The sequence below is a fragment of the Vespa crabro genome, chromosome 15 (genome assembly GCF_910589235.1).
Source record: "Vespa crabro chromosome 15, iyVesCrab1.2, whole genome shotgun sequence".
NCBI classification, from domain to species: domain Eukaryota; kingdom Metazoa; phylum Arthropoda; class Insecta; order Hymenoptera; family Vespidae; genus Vespa; species Vespa crabro.
In genome coordinates, this window is record NC_060969.1 from 3,832,496 (window position 1) to 3,857,495 (window position 25,000).

A 25,000-nucleotide genomic window follows, 5' to 3' on the forward strand; every position below is an offset into this window, starting at 1 on the left:
TCTCTCTCTCTCTCTCTCTCTCTCTCTCTCTCTCTTTTCTTTTCTTATTATTCATCGTCGACTGTATATCCCGTATCTCGAACTTTATTCTTGTAGAAAGCACTCGTGTATCCCCAGCTCGTTAATTTGCAGCTGGCTAAAGCTTAAGTAGTCCGTTACGCAACGTCCTCTCTCTCTCTCTCCCTCCCTCCCTCCCTCCCTCTCTCTCTCTCTCTCTCTCTCTCTCTCTCTTCCTCTTTCTTTCTTTCTCTCGTTAGCCGAACGTCAGGGAGAACAAGCAACTTTCTCTCTCTCTTTCTCTTTCTCTTTTCAGAAAAGTCCGCCCATTGTTAGCGGTGGGCGAAGTAAAGCGAGAACGAAAGTCGAAGACTTCTGTGAAAGACGCGAGAAGAAAAGGGGTGGGTTGGTAGATGGGTGGGTTGGTGGTGGTGGTGGTGGTGGTTGCTTAGTTGCTTCGTTGGGAGGGTTGTAAACCTGAGAGTAGTATAGGTTATACTCATACTACTTTCTCTCTCTCTCTCTCTCTCTCTTTCTCTCTTATTTGTTCGTTCAGTTTCTCCTACGTAAAACGAATACACCCTTGTTCCATGCTTGATACGTTGTCCGTTCGTTCACCGACATCAATTAGTATCGTAAGACGTGACCCTTTTTCCCTCCTCCTCCTCCTCCTCCTCGTCCTTCCTTCTTCTTTCCTCTGCTTCTCTCTCGATTTTCTCTCTTTCTCGAAATTAGACGTTCCTGTCTCGAACCAAACGTTTCGGAATATTTGTCTATATATATATATATATATATATGTATATATTATGTACAATACATAGATAACCTCAAGTATCCTACATATCCTTCTTCCTTTCGAAATTGCAGCTGCTTATGAAGCTCCTATCTCTATCTCTCTCACTCTCTCTTTCTCTCGTACAAACGTACCTTCTATTTTCTATCCTTGTCTTCCCATCCCTTCTTAGGGCTTCGTCATTATCATCCATTTGCTAATACAGCAAGATAAATTGCTTTTCCTCACTGTAACTTAACCTTTTCTCATTCTAACGTTTTCCTGTTTCTCTCTCTCTCTCTCTCTCTCTCTCTCTCTCTCTCTCTCTCTCTCTCTCTTTCTTTAGTGTATATAATACATATGGATACATAATTTCAATTGTGTTTCTTAATATTAATATAAACTCGTGTATATATATATATATTTTTTCTTTGTTTTTTTTCTTATCATCTTTAATTAATCGAAATGTTGTTAAATTAAGAGAAAACTTAAAAAATGCAATATGTATTTTGTTTCGCGTTTCGATTAAGTAGAAGAATATAATTGATACTTTTTGCTAATACCATGTGCGTATCGTTATTTTGTACGAAATCTCTTTTTGTTTCTTGCTTTTTCTTTTTCTTTTTCTTTTTTTTTTTTTAAAGATTTTCAAGTTAGTTAAGTCTCTTCAGTTTCTTTCTTTCCTTCTTTCTTTCTCTCCCTTTTTCTTTTTTTCTTTTCCTCATTTTCCTTTATTCTTCCTCCTTTTTTTTTTCTTTTTCCTTTTTTTTTTCTTTTTCCTTTTTTTTTCTTTTTTTTGTTTTTGCTTCATTATTTTCCGAAAGCTATATGGATACGTAATGATATACATACACGTTGCTGGTTATGTCGTGCACGCACGGGAACTTTCAATCGATCGAAACATTTTTCTTCGTGCCAGCCTTCTTTTATTTTATACATATGTATATATATATATATATATATATATATATATATATATATATATATATACGTATATAAATACTCCATCTCAAATCTCGGTCGTTATTTATTTATTTATTTATTTATTATTATTTTTTCTTTTTTCTTTCTCTCTCTTTTTTTTTTTTTTTGTCGCATATCAATCGAGCACGTGAGAAAATCGAACGGATCTTTATCGATTCCGTGGCTGTTAAAAGCGAAGGAAGAGGGAAAGGGTGAGGATTAGGTGTAAGTAGAGAGATGACGGGGAGCGGATAGGGTGAAGGGGAATAATGGGACGATAGGGCGACGGCAGCAGGTGAAGGAAGGAAGAAAGGAAGGAAGGAAGGAAGGAAGGAAAGAAAGTGGTAGGGGAATAGGGAGTGGGTGGGGTAGGTACTGGAAGGAAAAACGTGTAGCCAATCATCGGAGTTGTTGCGTGACCAAGGCGATAAAATGTCGTTATCGATCCTCTTTCAGTATTTATGTAAACACAATGAGAGAGAGTACACATGAGAGAGAAAGAGAGAGAGAGAGAGAGAGAGAGAGAGAGAGAGAGAGAGAGAGAGAGAAAGATGACGACGATCAGCAGCAAAGTTTCTCTCTCTTTCTCTCTTTGTTCTCTTTTATTTATTCCGTTTACCTCGCTCACTCTCCTTTTCTCTATCTTCTTTCCTGTCGCACGAAACTATGGGGATTAAAAGCCCACGAGTCTCTTTCGTTGCGGGTAGAACGTAAAACGCGTCTTTATTCATAAACGCAAATCCAGTCCGACCTGATTTTCAACTGAGTCCCCTCTCTTTCTGTCCTCTTTCTTTCTCTCGTTTTTTCCTCTCTTTTTCTCTTCTTCAAGTATGTTAGTTCACATGATCCAACTATGACGAATTAAAACGTTGTTGTTACCGACGTATATGGCTCGTATATTCTCATACGTATACTTACGTACGTACGTATGTGTGTGTATGTATGTATATATGTATGTATGTATGTAGGTATGTATGTATGTATGTATCTGCACATATGCTTTCTGGAAAATACATCGTTTACCTCGTTTCGTGACTTCTCTCTCTCTCTCCCTCTCTTTTATTTATTATCTCTCTCTCTCTCTCTCTCTCTCTCTCTCTCTTTCTGTCTCTGTCTTTCTCTATTTCTCTTTTGCTCCGCCCTACCGACATCCGTCCTTCTATCGATTATCAGGATAATTAATGTACAACTAGATATCGTTTTACACAGTGCGAAAACGAGCTCCGTTCCGGCCAATTCTCCTATCTATCTGTCCACCTTCTCGATTTTACTTTACGATCATCTACATATGTATTTAACCATATTTATTATGTGTATATTTATATACATGTATACATATATAGTATATGTGTATGCGTATACATTTATATATATTACATATATATATATATATATATATTTATATATGTATATGTGTATATATGTTATTCCTGGGTCGAGATTACGGATAAAATTTTAAGCGTGTTTCCAGTTATGGTTTATAATATGTATACTATATATATATATAACGTGTATCTCTATATAGAAATGGGGAAATGGGTGTAGTATAGTACCACCCTTCTTTCCTTCAACCCAACCTTCGTGGAAATTCTATAGTGGAGGATTTGGTTTCCGTAGTTTCAGAGATCGCCTCCCATTCTCCTCCCTTCTCATCCTCCTCTCTTTCAACGAATAGGACACCGGCGTTGAATTATTCGAATTTGAAATATATTATCGATAAGTTTCGTTTAGTTTTCTTTCATTTATTAATTTTCGACAGGTTTTCTATATTATTATTATTATTATTATTATTATTATTATTATTATTATTATTATTCGATAAAATAATCATATAGATAATTAATATCTAACATTATTATACTATAATATATATATATATTTTTTTTTTTGTTCTGTAGGCACGTGTATATAGAATTTGTTTTTTTTTTTTTCTTTTTTTCTTGAAATAGAGATTCGACGCGTAAAAATAAATCAGAAAGTTTTACACGCTCTCTTTCTCTTTATCTTTCTCTCCTTTTCTTTTTCTCCCTTTCTCTTCCTTTTTTTCGTTCGATACAGAAAGTCCCAATGGACTTGGAATAAAGGAGAGAGAATATACGCCTGGCGGATAAGAATATATAGATACACATAGATATATACATATACATATATATACATACATATATATGCCTATGTATGTTTATATATACATATATTTTCTTTTTGTTAAATTCTTTAAAGGTTTCTATTATGAAAAAATATTATTATTTATCATTTATTCGTTTGATCGACTTAAATATTCAATTCGTATATTTTAATTTGAAAATTTGGAAGGGCCATTATACGAAACGATTAAACGTATCGTACGAAATAAAGCATTCGGTAATACAGCTATGTGTGTGATGAATGAAAGAGAGAGAAAAAGAGAGAGAGAGAGAGAGAGAGAGTGGGTGGGAGGGAGAGACGTGGGGTAAGGGAGGAAACGCGTTTTACTCCATCCACTTGACCGGTGCAAATACATTCTTTGGCGTTTATATCCCATTGGGTATCGAGATCGCATGGTTAAACGCGTAATCGTTCGTGCGGAGAGCTAGATAAATACTATTACGATTTTCGATTGTGATTCGGTTGAGTATTTTAAATGAGTATAGTATAATTCGAATTCTATCTTCATCTCTATTTATCCAACCTATATATACATACGTATATACATACATACACACACACAAATACATATATATATATATAATGTATATATATGTATGTTGTAAGGATCATTCAACCTTGACATTCGATTAGATCTTTTCTCACGAAGTATAAATAAGATATAATTCTAGTTTCTATTAAGAAGAAATAAAAGGGTTGAATGAAACTCTCTGTGTGTGTGTATATGTACGTGTGTTTAAACGATGCCAAGGGAGTTTTGATGACGAGTAAAAAGAATCTAATGCTTTTTCTCCTTTTGTTTTCAGGTGAGTGTCCCGGAATTCCAGTACGCTCGAGGGACGAGCGCGTCCCTGATGATGGTAAGCCATAAAGCAATGTAGTATCCCCCTCTCCCCACATTTTACACGGCTCTACCACCATCGACGACTATGACGTCGTTTGAATATGTACATACATTTATATATACGTATATACATTTTTGTATATGTGTGTATATATTTATATATACGTATATATATATATATATTTTTTTTTCTTTTCTGTCTCTTTCTCTTTCTCTCTCTCTCTCTCTCTCTCTCTCTCTCTCTCTCTCTTTTTCTCTTATACGCGTTCAGTTTCTCTGATCCATTCGTTCCATATCGTCTGTCTCGTTTAAAAAAAAAAAAAAAAAAAAAAAAAAAAAAACATAAGAGATAAGGAACAAAGTACATGTGTATATATATGTATATAAAAAGAAAAAAAATCCGAATGAAAAAAAGAGTGATAAGCTGACGCGACCCGGAAAAATTCTTTTTTTTTTTTTAACGTCACGATATATACGTACATATATATATATATATATATATATATATATATATATATATATATATATTCCTTTTCATTTTTCCTACGATTAATAATCAACAGTCAGTTCGAACGAGAATTGAACTATTTACTTTGCTGTCAAATTTCTATCGATACAAAGACAGAGGGAGAAAGAGAAAGAGAAAGAGAGAGAGAGAGAGAGAGAGAAAGAAAGAGTGGGAGAGGGTGAGGAAGACAGATAATGACAATGATAAATTTTGAACATTGAACGTGAACATTTAATTCGTATATATCTACACATTTATTGCGTTTACCCGTGTATATTACATAAACACACGTTTGTTAGCTTTTGAAATCCTAAAAAAAAAAAAAAAAAAAAAAAAATAGAAAAAAGAGTCTCTTTCGTACGTGTATTTACCATAAAAATTCCAAATGGAAAGAGTAAAATGTAGGATCGCGTAGAGTGGGCTGGGGTGGAGACAGGAGGAAGAGAAAGGGATGGAAGGAAGGTACAAATGGTCGGGGCGAGGTGTGATAGGGCAGAGGAAACGAAGAGGATATATCGATGTGTGTTATACTGGATTTCTTTTTATTGTGACTCTTTTTTTGATTCTTATGGCTTCTACTTACGTCATTGCCGGCTTTGCTTTGAGTAAACGGGGGTAATATCCCATGGGAGACAGTGACGAATGTGTTTGTATATCGTTGGACTTGGTAGGGTAATAGTAAAAGGAGAGAAAGAGAGAGTAGTCACCAAAATGATTTCTTCCTCTTTCTCATGTTACCTTCTTCTTCTTCTTCTTCTATCCTCCTCTACTCCTTCGTTCCCTCCCTCTTGCTCCAATATGTACACAAAAGTGGTAGAGAGAAAGAGAGAGAGAGAGAGAGAGAGAGAGAGAGGGAGAGAGAGAGAGAGAGTGAGTGAGTGAGAGGGGGTGGGGGACGGGGAAACATTAGAAAGTCGAAAGGGGAAACGTTTTTAGGGGTTAGTCGACAAATTCAATCCTTATTTCTTTTTCTTACATTTTTCCTTATTCTTTTACGAGAATAATAGTCGTTTGAGTAATAGTAATCTTGTTGGTGTCATCGTCGTCGTCCGTTAGCTTTAAAAACGTGTCGAGATATTTTTGAAGATACGAACGTGAAGGGGGAAAAGGGAGAGAATGACGTGGAAGAAGACGGGGTGAGATCTTTGAACACTAAGGGGTTGGGGTGTTGCATATGTTTGAGAGAAAACAGGGCCGAACGTCGTACGTTCCTTATTCTTCTTATTTTTCTTCTTCTTGGTATCTCAGATGAAAAGCAAAGAGATGGAGGAGGAGGAAAAGGAGGTGGAGGAGAAGAGCCATAGGTAGAGATGGTGAAATAGGAAGAAGGATTCATGTTCGATTCTTTACCGTCTGCATCACCCTCCCTCCTATCCTCTCCTCCTCCTCCCCCCCCCTTCCCAATAGTATTTGTTAGCTTTTCTGTCTGCTTCGTATTTTCAAGTTTGTTTACTTTTCGACGAAAGAAATTTTTCTTCTTTCGTATGTTCCTTTCTTCTTCTTCTTCTTCTTCTTCTTCTTCTTCTTTTTTTTACATGTTAATTTATTTATTCGATTTAATTGAATTTAATTGAATTCAAGTCGAATTGAATTTCATTTGATTTGATTTGATTTAATTGATGTTTTTTTTTTTTTTTTTCCTCGAAATATTTATCGATGGAGGTTAATTCGATCGAAGAAATAAAAATCGATAAAAAAAATTTGATAAGAAGATTATTTGATTAAAAAAAAAGAAAGAAAAAAAAATGACCCTCAATTAATACTTCAATCGTTTAATCCGGTTTTTTTTTTCTTTTTTTTTTTTCAATTCAACGTGATACAGGGGAGAGAGAGAGAGAGAAAATTTCGCAGCTTATCTTTATCTAGTGGTATTGTAAACGAGACTCATGAACGGCTTATCAACGAATACATGTTCTCTATTGAACACGATATATATATATATATATATATATATATATTTCGTTTTCTCTCTCTCTCTCTCTTTTTTTTCGTGACTTTATTATGAAAATTCATTTCATAATCGTTATTCCGTGTTATGTCGGTAGGTTAAAAATTTTGTCACGGTTACGCTTACTACCCTTTTTTCTTTTTTATATTATCGACATTTTTCAATTTTGTACGAAATACAATATCGTCTTCATTATTTTAAAACTTTATTATTATCGACACGCTCTTGAAATATACTAGAATTTCTTTCATTTTTATAATAATAAACCAAAATTTGTGCGCATATATATATATATATATATATATATATATATACACATATGATAATTAAAAAATTTGTCCATGTGATTTTTTTTTCTATATTTTTACAGAATACACATAGTTATTGATATTCTCAATAACTATGTTTGGAAAGTTTGGAAAGTTTGGAAAATTCAATGAACGCGCAAATACATATTCAAACATACATGTATACACGTACGTTAACGCATACCATTACAGATTATAATTTCGCTGGTTTATGAGTAACGTCGCGTACACAAGTGTGTATTTCTTTTCTCTTTTTTTTCCTTTTTTCTTTTTTTTTTTTCTTTTCTTTTTTCATGAAAATTTCACGTTGATGTTCTAACGATCGCATAGGTTTATTTCTTTTTGTGATGTAAGGGATGAGCTTAAAAAAAAAAAAATATATATATATATATATATATGAGTATATGCGCGCGCGCGCGTGTGTGTGTGTGTGTGTATAGAAACAGGGTGAAAGATCGAGTCCTCTTCCTCTTTGTTCGACCCCCTCTGGCAATTGTTTTCCCTCGATCCATTATCTTAACCGAGGTAAAAGACGACGAGATGACGAGCTCGAAGAAGGTACAAGAATGTCCGGAAATTTTCGGCGAGAAAAGACGCCATTCTCTCTCTCTCTCTCTCTCTCTCTCTCTCTCTCTCTCTCTCTCTCTATCTCTCTCTCTTTCTATCTCTCTCTCTCTCTTGCCATTATCAGCAGTGCATACTCTTTGATGTCGGTGGCTTATATCGCGCGAGAGAATCGCGAGAACTTCGTGAGAGATGGTACATTGGCATAGAGAGAGGAAAGGAGAAAAGGAAGAAGAAGAAGAGAGAGAGAGAGAGAGAGATAGTTAAATAGAAAATAGTGAACGTCAAAGAGAGACGATAGTATCCGTCAAGAGTTCGCTTCGAATAAGAAGAAAACTAGATTTTCTATTGAAATTTCTATTATATCGTCATTTTTTTCTTTTTCTTTCTATCTCTCTCTCTCTCTCTCTCTATCTCTATCTCTATCTCTATCTCTTTCTCTCTCATTCTTTGTAGTCAAATATCGACAAATTTTATTATTATCATCATCATTCTTTATTGTTCATTGATATTGAACAATCATTATTTTCTTTTACCCTTTTTCCATTTTATTTACTTTTTCATTCTTTATCATTGATTTTCTAAAAAGACAATTATTTTATTTCATACAATTGAATCGTTTACGTTGAATTTGATGTATATCGTTTTAACGATTATTCATTCATAATATCATTATCCAAGATAGACATATCTTTGAATGATTTAATATTTATAATTGTAATTATTAATGTTTCATATTATGATAATTATTAAATGATTTTTCATCATTGTTGATTGTTATATTGAAGAATCGTACCTTTCATTTATCTTTTCTATGTTTTTTTTTTTTTTCCTTGTTATTCTTTTTCTTTTTTCTTTCTTTTTTTTTTCTCTCTTTTTTTTTTTTCTTTTTCTTTGTTTGATCGTCTAAATCGTCCGATAAATTTCTATTAAATGCGATAATATGTTTCATGCGTACGTATCTTCGTTGTTATTGAATTTTAAAGTGTATTATAATTAATGATTAAATTTTCACAGGGGCGCGGGGGGTGGGGGGATTGGGGATATGAAACCCGTTCGACTATATAGATTCGTTTAATACAGACGTCGATCTTTCGATACCGAGTTAGAATTAATGGCCGAAATCGATGGTTGGGTTCGTGTTGGTAATTTGGGAACGGATAAGTCGAATGACGAGAAAGAGGAGATGGAGAACGAGGGGAAAGAGGAGAAGAGAAGAGCGGAGAGAGCGGGCTTGGGGAGGGCGGCGGCGGGAGCATACGTCACAAGAGTAGGATAGATTACTCTGGCTCCTGCGAAGGGGTTGCAGTCTGGTTCACTTGGTTGCTACTATTGCTACTACTAGTGCTGCTAGGTTGCTGCTGCTTGTGATGTGAGCATATCGAGTATGGTTGTAGCTCGTTGTCGTCTCTCTCTCTCTCTCTCTCTCTCTCTTTCTCCTCTGTATGTCTGTCTGTCTGTCTGTCTGACATGAAAATGAATTCTCTCTGCGATTTGGACCGCGGGAATTTCATTCGAATGGGAATTTGCTTTGTCGAATATTGTCGAGAGAGAGAGAGAGAGAGAGAGAGAGAGAGAGAGAGAGTAATGATACTTCATGGTTAATAAAGAGAGAACTAGTCTTAGCTTTTCTTTTTTTTTTTTCTTTTTGTTTGCACATATCTTTCTCTTTCTCAGTAAGTTTCTCAATTTTCAATCAATATTTTACAAGATCAAGAAAATCAGATTCGATCAGAATAAAATTTATTCATCTCTTGCCATTTTAGTTCTTTTTTTTTTTTCCTTTGTTTAATATTTATTAAATAAAATATATTGTCACATAATCGAATATTCATAATTACGTATGAACGTAATCATCGAGGTTAACGAAATTAAATTGAAATTATGTGTATAGGAAGCTTTGAAAGGAGAGAGAGATAATCTTATCGCGGTTTCATTGTCTGTGTGTATATATATATATATATATATATATGTATGTGTGTGCATATATACATATTACGTATATATACATATGTTCCATTGTCTCCTTCGTAGAACATGGATACATGCATGTATGTATGACGTAGAGCCGCTAGTAATATATGTAATTTTACTATGCATCCTATATATATATATATATACACTCACATACACACATACTTACATACACACATACTTACATACATATATACATGGAAGCGTTTAATTTTCATGCGATGACCTGAATGCGTTCTATCTATATATCGTTCAAAGAAAATAAAGGTGGAAACCCCTATGGCTTTATCTTTGTTCATGTTCGATCCATGGTGATCCAGACAACGAAAAAAAGTTTATATATATATATATATATATATTCGATACTCCATAAAGCGAATATTTCCGTGAGAAAGGAATACTATAAAGTAGTCGTCATGGTGCATTGCATAAAGTCCAGTTGGTCTTCTTCATGGGCTGGATACATCTTTGTATCGTAAAACCATTTATACGAAGATCTGCAGAGAGAAGAAGAAGAAAGAGATAGAGAGAGAGAAAGAGAGAGAGAGAGAGAGAGAGAGAAAGAGAGAGCATAAGTATGCATAAGTCATTCTCCATATCGATGTTCTCTTACGAAATATCTTTTCGTGAAAATACGTCGAATGATATTAAAATTAAATGCTACTGAAATATTTTTAAACGAACAATCATATTAACAGATACGAATATCGAGAAAATATTTGTCTCATTATTTTTCGTAGAACGTATATATCCTATTTCTGTTTTTTTTTTTTTTTTTTTTTTTTTTTAAATATAAAATAATAAAAAAAAAGAAAAATAAAAAGGGTCAGAAGAAATTTGAGTGATTATGATTATGGATAGATTGTCTATTTGATAATATATTTTAATGATCCGTAATAAAAATTGATACAAAGGATATTTGATATTAGATCATTGAAACAATTTACGTTTTTTTTTCTCTATTACTACAACTAAATTGAATTAAAAGGAATTTAGAATATTTTATCAATTAATTTCTCTTTCTCTCTCACTCTCTCTCTCTCTCGTCAGATTTTTAAAATTATTATTGATAGAAATATAAAGTAGAAGGTAAAAAAACAAAAAATGACAGAAGAAATTTGAATGACCTTTGTTCACGAGAAATTTTAAATATGATCATCTATTAATGATACATAATATATATATATGTGGTGTTACATTGATGATCTACGTACGTTCCTCTCGTTTTATCGTAATATTATATATCGTTGATCGAATTAAAACAAATTTGATATTGGATCTTACAAGTGTATAAACTTTTAAACGTTTCTCTTTCTTATGGTAGATTTTTGAAAGTTGTAATCGCTTAGGGGATTGGGATCAATGGGTGTAAATTCTGTATGAGCAACGTGTATGTGTGTCTACCTTGAAAAGTTTTAGAGTATCGAAGGTGGATAGACAGAAGAAGTTGGTGGGTAGAGAAGAAGGGTAGAAGAAAATCATGAGAAGGGGATGGATTCACATGTTGGGTGTAGGGACTTGCCAACCGATCAGAAACGATAAAATCGAATAGAGCAGCTTCTCTTGGTAAGAGTGTTTGAGAGAGAGAGAGAGAGAGAGAGAGAGAGATCTTCTCGAACACGTAACCATCGTGTTATCTATTAGTTCTCTTCGTGATAAACGATATGCTTCCTCCCACGAAAACTTAGCGCGTAAATCGTTCAGGAAAGAGGAGGATAAACCGACGTTTTCGATTGGTCCAACCTGCTCCATCTTCTTCCTAATCTTCTATCTATCTCTCTCTCTCTCTCTCTCTCTCTCTTTTTCTTTTTTTCTCTTTTTTTATTCTTTTCTTTTCTATTTTTTTTTTTTTTTTATTTTCTTTTTGTCTTCATTTATCCGTCGGCCTGAGTGATTAGTTCAATCGATAAAATGATTTGCATCGATGGAACGAATTGACATAAAGAAATGGTTTATGAGAAATACAAAGAGAGAGAGAGAGAGAGAGGGAGGGGAGGTGAGAGGGAGGAGAGAGCGAAATAAAGACGCAGATAATTTTTTTTTTTTTTTTTTTTTTTTTTTTTTTTTTTTTTTTAAGAATCGATGGAACACGTTCGATAATTGCGTTACGAAACGTTGTTGAAGCATTAGACAGAGGGCTGTTTTCTTTCTTTCTTTTTTTCTTTTTTTTTCTTTTTTCTTTTTTCTTTTTTTTTTTTTTTTTATTTTTTTTTAAGAGTTTTTCCAGCAATATTCGCACGAACGTGAAAACGAAAAAGCGCTTATCTTAACCGTGTGACATTTTATAAAAGCGGACGACACTAAGCGTACTCTCGTTTGCCTACAGTTAGCCGTTGATTCAACGTTAGTTAATGAAAATAATAAAAAGAGGAGGGGGGAAAAAAAACATCAGTTTCTCATAAAGAGCGAGAGAGAGAGAGAGAGAGAAGAGAGATTTCAGGTACTCTTCTCTTTATTTCATCGTCTTCATTCAAAAGCTTCGGGAGAGAAAAAGAAGAAAAGGAAAGAAAAGAAAAGAAAAAGAAAAAAAAAAAATTACGCTTTTCGAATAAATTCAAAATGACGTGTACGAACTCCGTTTCTTCTTCTCTCTTTCTCTTTCTGCATATTTCTAGCAGTGGGTAGCATCCTTTTTTTTCTTTTTTTTCTTTTTTTTAAGGTGGTATTTTAAGAGACTATGTGAGTGAAGAGAGGTATGAGAGGGGGAGAGAGAGAGAGAGAGAGAGAGAAAGAAAGAGGGTTAGAGAGATATACGAGCATAACGTTTTTAGAAAACCTCCACGGACTTTCGGACCATCCATTTTCCTTCGAGCACTTGGCCCCTTTTGCCTAAAAAAAAGAAAAAAAGAAAAAAAGAAAGCGAAAAGAATTATCCAAACTCCTTGCTGGCAAATGAGATATACATGATTACTAACAGAAAGAAAGAGAGAGAGAGAAAAAATTGATGTATTAATATTCATTGGTCAATTTGAAAGCTAAGCGTTTATCATGAAGAAGAAAGAATTAACGAAGTAACATCAAATCTTAAAATCGAAAAATAAATAAATAAATAAATAAATAAATAAATATATAAAGAAGTAAATAAATATTATACGTTTATATCTGACTTCTTCTCAAATAGAGTAATAATAATAATATTAGAAGTACATATTAATTTCATATCAATTGTAGAATCTAAAAAGTAGAATCGTTGCTTCTTTAAGAAATCTTTTTCGACGAAACTACTTGTGGATCTTTTTTCGATAATAATTTTTTTTATATTCTTTTGGTCTCGTTAGCAAAGTCGTCCATATTTTGAAGGATCGTTACTAGAAATTTTTTATATCGTTCTCTCTCTCTCTCTCTCTCTCTTAATTCTTCTTCTTCTTCTTCTTCTTTTTCCATGTCATTAAAATGAACCTCTATTAGTCACGTGATTTACAAATAAATAGTCACATTTTACGGAATAGATATTCCGTGATTTTTCTGAAATAGTTATATGGAATTTTTGAAGGAGCTCGTTTCGCTCGAACATTTCCAAGGAAAAGGTATATTCGCTTCGAGAGGTTCGAGAAATAGAAAGAGAAAGATAGATATGGAAAGAGAGAGGGGAAGAGAGAAAAGGATGCTGACATGCTTATCGAATCGTTTCGGTCACGCAACCGAAAACGAAAAATATTAGAATATTCGACGAAAATATGACGGGTGTAAGAGTGATGATGACGGGGAGAGGGGGGGTGGGTTTTGGTAGTGGTTGAGGGTCTCTTCGACGGAACACTCGAAGTTGTGTTCCATGATAAAAAGTGGATCGGTTGAAAGAATTTTTTCATTTAACGTAGAAAAAAATAAAAGGCGAAGGAGAAAAAGAAATTCGTACATACATATTGGCGACCGAGGGTGCTCTAGGGGCGCGTGGGGGGGGGGGGATGGGGGCGATCGGAGCGATCGGGCCATACTTTAAGCGATTGTGTTGAATGAATTTGAATAAAGAAAGAAAGAAAAAAAGAGAAGAAAAAAGAAAAGGAAAAGGAATTAGTTAGTTGGTTTAATAGTTCTTCGTTCTAATACGAGATTAGTGATAGAAAGACGAGAATATAATGATAATGAGGGGATGAAGAAAGAAAAGTGAGAAAACATTGAGAAGAAATGAAAAAGAAATGAAAAAGAAATTGAATGAAAAATTGATAATTGACGATTGATAAAAATTGTTAGAGAAAAAGGTTTCTTGATTTTCTTCTTTCTTTTTCTTTTTCTTTTTCTCTTCATTTTTTCTTTTTTTTTTCTTTTCTTTTTGTTTGTCTTCTTTTCTTTTACGTTCAACTCTCTTTGTCTTTACTTGTGTCTGAGAAGAAAAAAAAAAAGAAAAATAAACAGAAAGAAAGAAAGAAAAAAAAAAGAACAGAGAAGGAATGCAAGAAGAATATCACTGGCTCTCTGCTGAAAGAGAAACAAGCGAAAAAAAGAATAAAAATAAATAAAAAAGAAAATGAAGAAAGAGAGAGAGAGAGAGAGAGAGAGAAAGGAAAGGAAAGAAAAAAGGAAGGAAAGAAAAAAAGAATATAACCCAGGCATATATACGGGTTGTGATTTTAAAAGAGATAATTTTTATCGAATGATGGAAGCTTTGATCCGCGTCGTTAACGCGTTTTAACAGAGGTATTTCGCGTGTTTGTGGGACGCACAAACGAACGAATGAACGAACGAACGAACGAACGATGATAGGCGTAAATCCGTTCGCGAGTGTGCGTATGCAAAATCGAATTTATGTACTTCGGTTCGGTTAGGTTCGTTCAGTTCGGTTCCGTACCGTACCCTCTGACGTTATGTATAGAACGGAAAACATGCTATCCGGCAAATATTAATGCGCTCATTAGCCGCGCTTCATATTCATGTTATGAAAATTCATCGTTAATTATGTAACGCGTGCCATCCTAACCAAGCAAGCAAGCAAGCAAGCAAGCAAGCAAGCAAGCGAGCAAGCAAGCAAGCAAGCAAGCAAGCGAGCGAGCAAGCAAGCAAGCAAGCAAGCAAGCAAGCAAGCGCTAGCAAGCGAAACGTAACATACGTGATATATACGAGATAATGAATTTGATCGATTACAATTTTGAATTATTATTATTATTATTATTATTATTATTATTATTATTATTATTATTATTATTATTATTATTATTAATATTATTATTATTATTAATCGATGATATATACGACCTTAATATATTTTAGAATATTTCGATGAAAAGAGCTTTTTCATCGAAAGCAATTTTCCTTATGCTTATTTTATCACATTTTATATATATATATATATATATATATATATATATATATATAAACTTATTTCAAAGGTAATTTAAAATGTTTCCTTAGATTCAAGGAAATCTCGATTTATGTACGAAAAAGGGGTGCCGATTGCTAAACATTCCACTTTTGCTTCTCCTTACGCTCGATCAATGCGAGTTTCACTTCCCCTCTCTTACACTCCCTCTTTCTCTATCCTTTTTTTTCTTTCTTTCTTTCTTTCTTTCTTTCTTTCTTTCATATTCGTTGGTTTCGAAAAGGGAAAAAACACATTCGCGTTTCTGTTTCGGCCATTGCGAAGGATAGAAGTGGTAGAAGGCCGATGATAGTGGTATTGGTGGGGTGATGGTGTTGGTGATGGTGATGATAGTGTGTTGGTGATGGTGATGGTGTTGGAACAGGTCTGAAAATTAATGGCGAAGGTGCACTTCGTTCCAGATTTGTGCTGTTTCTCTTTTATTTTTATTCCTTCCTTTCGTTCCTTCATCCATTCACATTAATCACTCTGGCCGCGAGTTCGCCGCGTCTATGAACGTTTCCCTTTCTCTCTTTCTCTCTCGTCACTGAAATCGTCCTTTCTTTCTCACTCTCATTCTCTCTCTCTCTCTCTCTCTCTCTCTCTCTTTCTTTCTCTTACTTAGCTCGTTTTGTTCTCGCGATATACACCACTTTCCTGATGCAACTGCTACCTTAATGGGTTTCCAGCTTGAAACGAAGCTCTGGATTATGGGGTTACGCCATCAGAAACGCCACGATAAACTTCGATAAGGTCGACTTAAATTACCGTGGAGTCGCGCTATGGTGCTCTTGTGAATCCTCGCTTTTTCTTACAATTCCTCCCACTTTCTCTCTCTCTCTCTCTCTCTTTTTTTCTTTCTTTCTTTCATTCTTTCTTTCTTTTCGTCTTCTTTTCAAGGCGTAAACTCCTTCCAAGTGGGTACAAACTCCGGGCGCGAAACGTCATCGGCTTCATTTATTATACGAATGTTGAATGAAAAGTTCCAATCGTCTCTTTCATTCCTTTTCTACCCCATTAACCCGTTCTACAATTTTTATCACGTTCTTTCGTCGTTAGAGATTTATGAAATAACGACAACAACAACAACAACGACAATAATAATAACAACAACAACAACAAAAAAGAACCGAGAAGGAAAAAAAAATATGTGAAGAAAAGTACTCTCGTTAAAAAAAATGTATGAAAAAAAAAAAGAAAAAAAAATGCTCTATATAATAATACTCTTGTTTCTTTACATACGGAAATAAGATTTTTTTTTTCCTTTCTTTTCATCTGTCTTTTTTCCTTTTGTTTTTTCTTTTTCTTTTTTTTTTTTATACGAAACGTCCTCACAAGTTTCATTCGAAATACATCTCAAGATTTACTTATATGTTTCGAATCTTAGAGAAGGAGAGATAATTATGCTCGATGCAATTACTCCCTCAGGTTTATCCTCTCCTTCACTTTCTTCTTCCCCTTCCTCCTCCCTTCATCATACTCTTCTCTCTTCTCTTCTCTTCTCTTCTCTTCTCTTTTCTAGTGTCTTCAACAACCTCACAATTTTTTCTTCTCGCCACAGACGACATCGTTGGAGTAATTGCACCCAGGAGAAAGAGAGAGAGAGAGAAAGAGAGAGAGAGAGAGAAAGAGAGAGCCGCGAAAAGCTTCGTTCGTGGAAAAAAGAATAGAAAAGGAAAAAGAAGAAATGAAAAAAAAAAAAGAAAGAGGAAAGAAAAAAAATTTAAATTGTTCACCACTCTCTCTCTCTCTCTCTCTCTCTCTTTCTCTTCCTCCTCTCGTTTTCGCTCTTGCATACGCCTTATATCGCTATATATATATATATATATATATATACACCTAACTCTTCTCTTGGTCGCCTGTCCTTCATCCATCTTACTGTCACACCGAAATTTATCCGCGACCACACACCTGTCGAGATGATAAGCAAGAGAGAGAGAGAGAGAGAGAGAGAAGAGCACTATACTCTACGGCCATATACTCTTCTTGGTTGCAGGAAAATTATTTTCTTTCCAAAGAAAATCGCCGGTAGTTGCTAGATATTTCTGATGTACGTAGGATCGTTAAAGAGAAGGATGCCTCTTGGAAAATGGTTAATTCTTCTTCTTCTACTTCTTCTACTTCTTCTTCTACCTCTTCTTAAGCAACGCTCACTAACAAGTTTTTCCTTTCCTCCGTTTAATTAATTCTTTCGTTACTTATAATTAAATTAATCAATCAATCGAAAATATTACGTCCAAACTTTGTTAATCGTATTATGTCTGAAGGATTTTCTCTCTTTCTTTCTTTCTTTTTCTTTTTTTTCTTTTTTTTTTTCATTTTTTCCTTTTCTTTTTTTCTTCTCTACAAAACCATTTTTGACCTTTGTCCATGAGAAAGAGAGGAAACAATAATTATAATAAAGTTACACACTAAATACAATCATATCGTAACCTAATTAGGGTATAATTTGTGCTTCGATTCAATTTCGTCACTTCTTTTTTTTTTTTTCTTTTCCTTTCTTTTCTATTTTTCTCTTTTTGATTTTTTTTAATTATTATTTTTTCATCGTTGTCGTTTAAAAGATAAAATTACATGACCCGAGAAAGCTCCACACATGGCAACTTAATAACTATACCATATTAACGATTTGTATTTTTAGTGAAAAAAAAAAAAAAAAAAAAAAAAGAAGAAAAGAGAAAAAAAAGAGAGAAAAAGAAGAAAAAAATTGACGTGCGAGTACATTGAATTTTTCAACGTTATATATATATATATATATATATATATATATATATATATATATCGTTGACGTTGTGGGGGATTTATATAGGAAAAAAAAATTGATACGAACTAACGATTGATTAAATATCGTTGAAACACAAAATAGTTAAATAGTAGTAGTTCGGGAATATATAGGGTTAACTTAATTTACATCTTTGTTATCATCCCTTCGTCTCTCTCTCTCTCTCTCTCTCTCTCTCTCTCCCTTTCTCTCTTACACACACACACACACACACACACACACACACACACAGACAGACATACATACACACACATACACTTTTCGGAAATATACGATATGTCCAAGTGGGGAATCTATTATTTAATAGATTCGCCATGGTTTCCAGATTCTCATGAATATAACGAAATGGTAAACCGAGTAACCGATGAATATATAATTTAATCGTTCGCCAGTTACATATTCCTACGTGCCTAATTATTAATTGACGTATATACATACACATATATATACATATATATACGTATATATATATATATATATATATATATATATATATATATATATATATATACGTAAATTAACACACTTGATAGGTAGAATTTTGTTCTAACAAAGTCTTATCGTTCCTAGTTCAACAATAATGAAGTTTAGTTTGGTATTCGATGATTCATTACCGATACGCAAAGTTAACTTTTCGAAGTTCATCGGGAGTAAAAAGGAGGTGGAAACGGGATGGGAAGGACCAAAACCCAAATGAGTATTTTCAGGGTTACTGTCGAAAATCGTCCCTCTCTCTCTCTCTCTCTCTCTCTCTTTCTTTACCTCTCCTCTCTTTCCCTCTCTCCGGGTTTCGATAAAAGTCGAACTACGAAATGGAACTCGTTATTGGATGTTACAACGAGCTAGTAATAGTAGGGAGCAATGATGCTTTCACGAGTTCTTGACAAGATTCTAGTGGAATACGAATTAATTGGTTAGAATATTGGTTAGAGGAAAAAGCGAGAGAGAGAGAGAGAGAGAGAGTGAGTAGAGGAGGAAGATAAGTTTCTTATTTTTTGAGTTTTTTCATCGATGGTTAAAAAGTAAGAAATGTAAGAGATATAGATAGAGGAAAAGAGAGAGAGAGATAGAGAGAGAGAGAGAGAGAGAGAGAGAGAGAGAGAGAGCACGTCCCTTTTTATGAGTATCAGCTTTCAAGGTAGGCTCTAGTGGATAAGTTCGATTTATGAGGCGGATGAGTTAGAATAGATCCTTGGTTCGTCGTAAGGATCGACCTTCGATGGATACATCCCTGATTAAATCCACATCGGCCGAACGGACCTCTTTCGGATTAAATTTAAAAAGAAGTGAGAAAGATGAATATATATATATATATATATATATATATATATATACATATACATACAGAGAGAGAGAGAGAGAGAGAGATGTATAGATGTATAGAGCGAGAAGGAAGGAAGGGATATCGAATTGGATTGAACTCACCTATTTTCTACTAGGAAAAATCTCTCGGATCTTTTTTATTTTATTTTATATATATATATATATTTTTTTTTCTTTCTTAGATATATAATAAGCTTCCTGACTCGAGTTTAAAAAAAAAAAATAAATAGAAAATATGTATATATATGTATTAATAGATAATATGATACGTATTATTAAAATAAGATCGAATATATACGTACTATGCATGCCTTATAGTTACATCGATATAATCATTTTTTTTCTCATCGTTCGTTGATTAAATTCTTTTTTTTTTTTTTTTTTTTTTTTTTTGAATATATCCATGTTTATACGTCCTTTAATCGTTTCACCTTGAAACAAATAAGAGAGTATTCTAAATGTTAAATATTAATACAGTTTATTCTTAGACGATTCTTTGGCTTTTCTTCCACTTTTCCTTCCTTTCTTCACTACTTCCTTCGAATATTTCTCGTTCGAAAGGAATATTCAATCGATCGGACAAATGAATATTTTACGAGTTCTCACGATGAAAAGAAAGGAAAATATGAAGGCAAGAAAAAAAAAAACAAAAAAAACAAAAAAAGGATAAAGAAAGAAAAATAATACATATATATATATATATATGTATATATGTATTAATATAAATTATTTTTCTTTCTTTATTATTATTTTTCTTCAATTTATATCTTCGATATAATAGAAGTAAAAGAAGAAAGAAAGACAAAAAAAAAAAAAGAAAAAAAAAAGAAATAAAACGAAACAAAATAAAACGAAATTTCATATAACAAACGGACACGAGAGATCGTTTGCGTTATGATCCTCGGTGTATGTTTTTTTTTTTCTTTCTTTCTTTCTTTCTTTTTTGTTTTTTTTTTTTTTCCATTTTTTTCCCTTTTTATTTCTTTTCTCCTTCTTCCTCGTCCATTTGCCCACAAAAACGTATACTGTTTCTACGTTCATCATTTTATATTCTAATGGTCCCTCTGAAAATTGTCGCTGAACGATCGTGTCTCGTTTTATCTCGTATATCGATTTCATGATGTAGTAGCACGAGGATAACAGGATGGTGAAGGTATGAAAAGAAGGTGCAGGGTGAAGTGAGGGTGAGTGTGGGAGAGGAGATTGAGGAAGGGCTGCGGGGCGGGGAGAGTGGAGAAGTTGCACGTCGTTTTCATTTAATGACCGAGCTCGATTTTAAGAGAAAGTACTAAATTATGGGCGTCAAGCCATTCTCCAAACTTTTTGTAAAAAAAAAAGTTTCGTCTCTGTTTAGTGTATTTGTCGTCTCTCTCTCTCTCTCTCTCTATCTCTCTCTCTCTCTATCTCTCTATCTCTATATGGGTATTTTCGGTACGTCAAAGTGTAACTAACTCGGTGACTACTCTGGAAATTCTCGGTTTCTCTAAACACCAGTCATTTATGCTTGTCCAAAGGGTTTCGCCACAAAATAATTGCTATATAGAAATTATCGAAGGTCCTTTAAACTTTACCCGAAACAATGTGTCGCTTTTATAATTTTAGACAGATGCTAATGAAGCATGACGATTATATCGCATTTAAATTGTCAAACATTTCTAAACTGTACAACGATCAATTATCTCATTATTATTAAAATGATATCGTTTAGAAATGAATATCATTGGAAAATCCTGATGTCGTATAACTATTGATAATTTATATCGTTCGCCGTTGTCATATTTTAATCTATAGGTATTTTTTTTCTCTTTTTTTCTTTTTTTTTTTTTTTCTTAATTTTTCTCATAATAATTTTCTCTTTTAAAAAATACACGTCGATAAAGATATTTTGTTAGATTTTGTTAGATAATTTGTTATTTCTATCGTTTTTTCTTTTTCCTTTTACTTTTACTTTTTTCTTTTTTCTTTTTTTTTTTTTTTATTTCATTGTTATTGTGCTTGACGATAAAAATCATACGAATGATTTTCGCGAAACTTCAAAATACAAATATTAAAAAGAAGCAGAGAGGGTATATAAATAAAAAAGAGAGAGAGAGAGAGAGTTCGGTACTTTAATCTTCTCGAAAATAATTAATCGTGGAATAGCGTAAAAATATGAGAGAGATAGAGAGAGATAGAGATAGAGATAGAGAGAGAGAGAGAGAGAGAGAGAGAATCGGCATGGGGAATTGAATGGTGTAATGGCCAGCAAGAGTTACAAATTGGATGGACTTTCCCAGGCAGGTTTTTTTCTTTTTTTTTTTTTCACCGCTTCCACTATCGAACATTTCTCTCCATCTAATAGGGTAACAATTTTCACTATACAATCGCATTATAGTTATCGAGGCGGAAGGATTACGTGGTAGAGCAAGCCGTTAATTTTCAAAGTGCCTTAATCCATAATCAAAAGCGACGCTTCGTGCTGCTACACAATGTATATATACCTGCTTCTCTCATCGAATATTATATACCGGTCTCAAATATTTATTCGACTGCGACCGGTGCTTTCAGCGTTAGGTAACTACGGGAAAACTGACGTATGCGTTGATTTAAAAAGAGAGATAGAGAGATAAAGAGGGAGAGAGAGAGAGAGAGAGAGAAAGAGAGAGAAAGAGAGAAACGAAACATCGAACTTTATAGAGAAAATATGATAAAATTTTATATCGACCGAATTCCTGACGAAGATTATTTGTTAACGATACCTTTTCAAATATTGTTTACGGTATACCGTGAAAATGCAGTCTTCCTTCGGTTCTCGAATTTTTTTTTTTTATTTTTTTTTATTTTTTGAAATATATATATATATATATATATATATATATATATCAAATATTCATGGACTTGTTCCAAAACAATGTAAATACATATTATATTAAATGAAATATTTTATACAAAATTGATGAGCTTATATATATATATATATGAAATTAATGATGATGCAAGTGACGCGTTTTAGTGTAGCGATCATTGAAAATATATAGCTTTATAAAAAGAGAGAGAGAGAGAGAGAGAGAGAGAAAGTATTTTTATAAATATACGTTGTTACATATCGCGATAAAATAATTATCATTATCATTATCAGCGTTAAAATACACCCGTTACATTTATTTGTTATGTCGTCTTTCCACGAAGTATCCGTTGGATTTGCACGAGAAACATTTATGGCAAAAAAAGAAATTCTTCAACGTGTTCTTTCGATTCGATCATGATGATACATCATTCGAACGATACATTTTTTTGAAAATTCAATCAAAAGAAATTCTGAAGAATCTCGTTATGTCCTTCTCCCCATGGCCCGTCACCTCCCCCAATCACCTAACTGCATCGTACAAATTTTATTGATTGTATTTTTTCTTATCACCAATTCGATTTTTCCATTGATTACAAAAGGAAGAAATCTTCATTCACATAACTCGTTCTAATTGTTATTAGGATCTTATCAAACAAAAAAAAAAAAAGAAACAAAAAAAAGAAGGATCATTTAATCAAGTAACAAAGGTTTATTAATTAAACGTGAATCTGTAAAGAAAGATAAAATCAGAAAAGAAAGAGAGAGATAGAGAAATAGAGGTAGATATATAGATATATGTGTATATATATATATAAGATAGAGATATATAGATAGATAGATAGATAGATAGATAGATAGATAGATAGATAGATAGAGATGGAATCAAATTAAAATCCAATCGCCTTCGGTTCGGAGTTTCCAGGCCGTGTCACGTCATTGATTCAATTTGGAACAGAAAGCTGGACAAGTCGGTACCGTTAAAAATGGCACCCCTGAGAGGAAGAAAAGTTACGAGAGAGAGAAAGCGAAAGAGAAAAAGAGAGAGAGAGAGAGAGAGAGAGAGAGAGAGAGAGAGAGAGATATCTGTCCCACTATTCTTCGTGGTTTTTATCCCGCGTATTTATATCTCTGAGTTTTTCTCTCTCTTTCTCTTTCTCTCTCTCTCTCTCTCTCTCTCGCCTTCTCTGCTTCATATATGTTTGCTTAGTAGTAGTAATAGTACTAGTAATAGTAGTAGTGGTAGTAGGTAGTAGTCCGGCCATTGGCATCGTTGTTGGCGCGAGAGACACGCCATGGGATTTTCAAATTTGATTTACGCGCCACTCGGTGCTCATACGTAACGATCTCTACGATATGATATGTTTGTAATGTGTGTATATGTGTGAATGTTTTTATGTATGCACATACGTATATATATATATATATGTGTGTGTGTGTGTGTGTGTGTTTGCGCGCGTCCACGAAAGAAATGGAAAAAGAATAAAATAGAGAAAGAAAGTTTTCGAATGGAAATCTCTACGTTTTGAGAAAAAAAAAAATTTTTTATCCTTCGTCCGTGTTCCTAATCTTTCCTCCCTCACTCCTCCCCTCACCCTCCCCCCCCCTTTCCACTCCTCCTTCCCTTTCCTCTTTTCCAAATATACATATCGGTATATATCCCATATCTATAACCATCGATTTACAATTTTAATAAGATCTTCCTAACTCCCATGACATTCTTTTTCGAGGCGTGACACGTATTTGAAGTTTCTTTTTTCTTCTTTTCTTTTTTTCACGAAGGGAGAAAGACAGAGAGAGAGAGAGAGAGAGAGGAGGGGGGGGAGGGGCGGTGGATGGAGGAAAGAAAAAGCTATGAAAAAATGTTAAACTCTATGGGATCGTCGTCGCGTGCTTGCGTACGTACGTGCGTGCACACTTATCGACATTCTCCTTCATTATTCATACGTTCTATCTTGATATATATGGTAAATGTATGAGGAAGGAGAACGAGAGAGAGAGAGAGAGAGAGAGAGAGAGAAAGAGTAAATGGGACAGATAGGGAGAGATATGTGTGTCACTTTCTAACAAAAGAGGCGTGAGGGTTGAGATCAATTTTGGGAATAACTGAGGGTTGGTAGCTGAGAGTTTCGTTGAAAAAAAAAAAAAAGAAAGAAAGAAAGAAAGAAAGAAAAAGGAAAGAAAATAACTTTAATCATTTATTCGATATCCTTCTTTATTTTCTTCTCGTGGTTATCGGATATATATATATATATATATATATATATATTCTTTTTTTATTTTATAGTATAATAAAAAAAAAAAAAAAAAAAAAAAACGCAAATCATGTTCATTTCTAACGTACGTGATGATAATTTTTATTAACAAATGTATCTGATTTAAATCCGACATTTTTCTTTTCCTCACTGACATTAATTGAGACGAGAGGCTTGACTATATGACAATAAATTAGAATTATATTATATACGGCTGATAAATATTTTTTTTCTTTTTTTGTTTAATCCTTTCATTTTAACAATATTTATCCAAGAGAAATTTATTTCTTGATTAAAGTAAATCGATATTACAGTATGTTGTAAAAACAAAACAAAATATATATATATATATATATATGTATATATTTATAAAAAAATATGTGTACGTATGCGTGTGTATATATAAATTTGAAATAAAATTATAAAATAGGGGGGTTAATTCTCGTTATCGCGTCTGATCAGTCTTTTTTCTACTGTTACCAAAGGATAGAGTTTCTCTG

General features: G+C 33.4%; 1 protein-coding gene across 20 annotated transcripts in view; it reads left to right on the top strand.

The window, feature by feature from the left end:
* LOC124429291 (polypyrimidine tract-binding protein 1) overlaps positions 1-25,000 on the top strand; it is a 422,552-nt gene that overhangs the window by 254,822 nt on the left and 142,730 nt on the right. For 13 of the 20 annotated variants that reach the window (XR_006943417.1, XM_046974367.1, XM_046974371.1 and 10 more), the window contains one exon: positions 4,684-4,737. The exons of the other annotated variants lie outside the window; for them this stretch is intronic. Coding sequence is in view for 12 of the 13 variants with exons in the window: in XM_046974367.1 (XP_046830323.1) it covers positions 4,684-4,737 (54 nt within the window). In the remaining variant the exon portion in view is untranslated. The remainder of the gene's footprint in view (positions 1-4,683; positions 4,738-25,000) is intronic. 20 annotated transcript variants of the gene reach the window in all.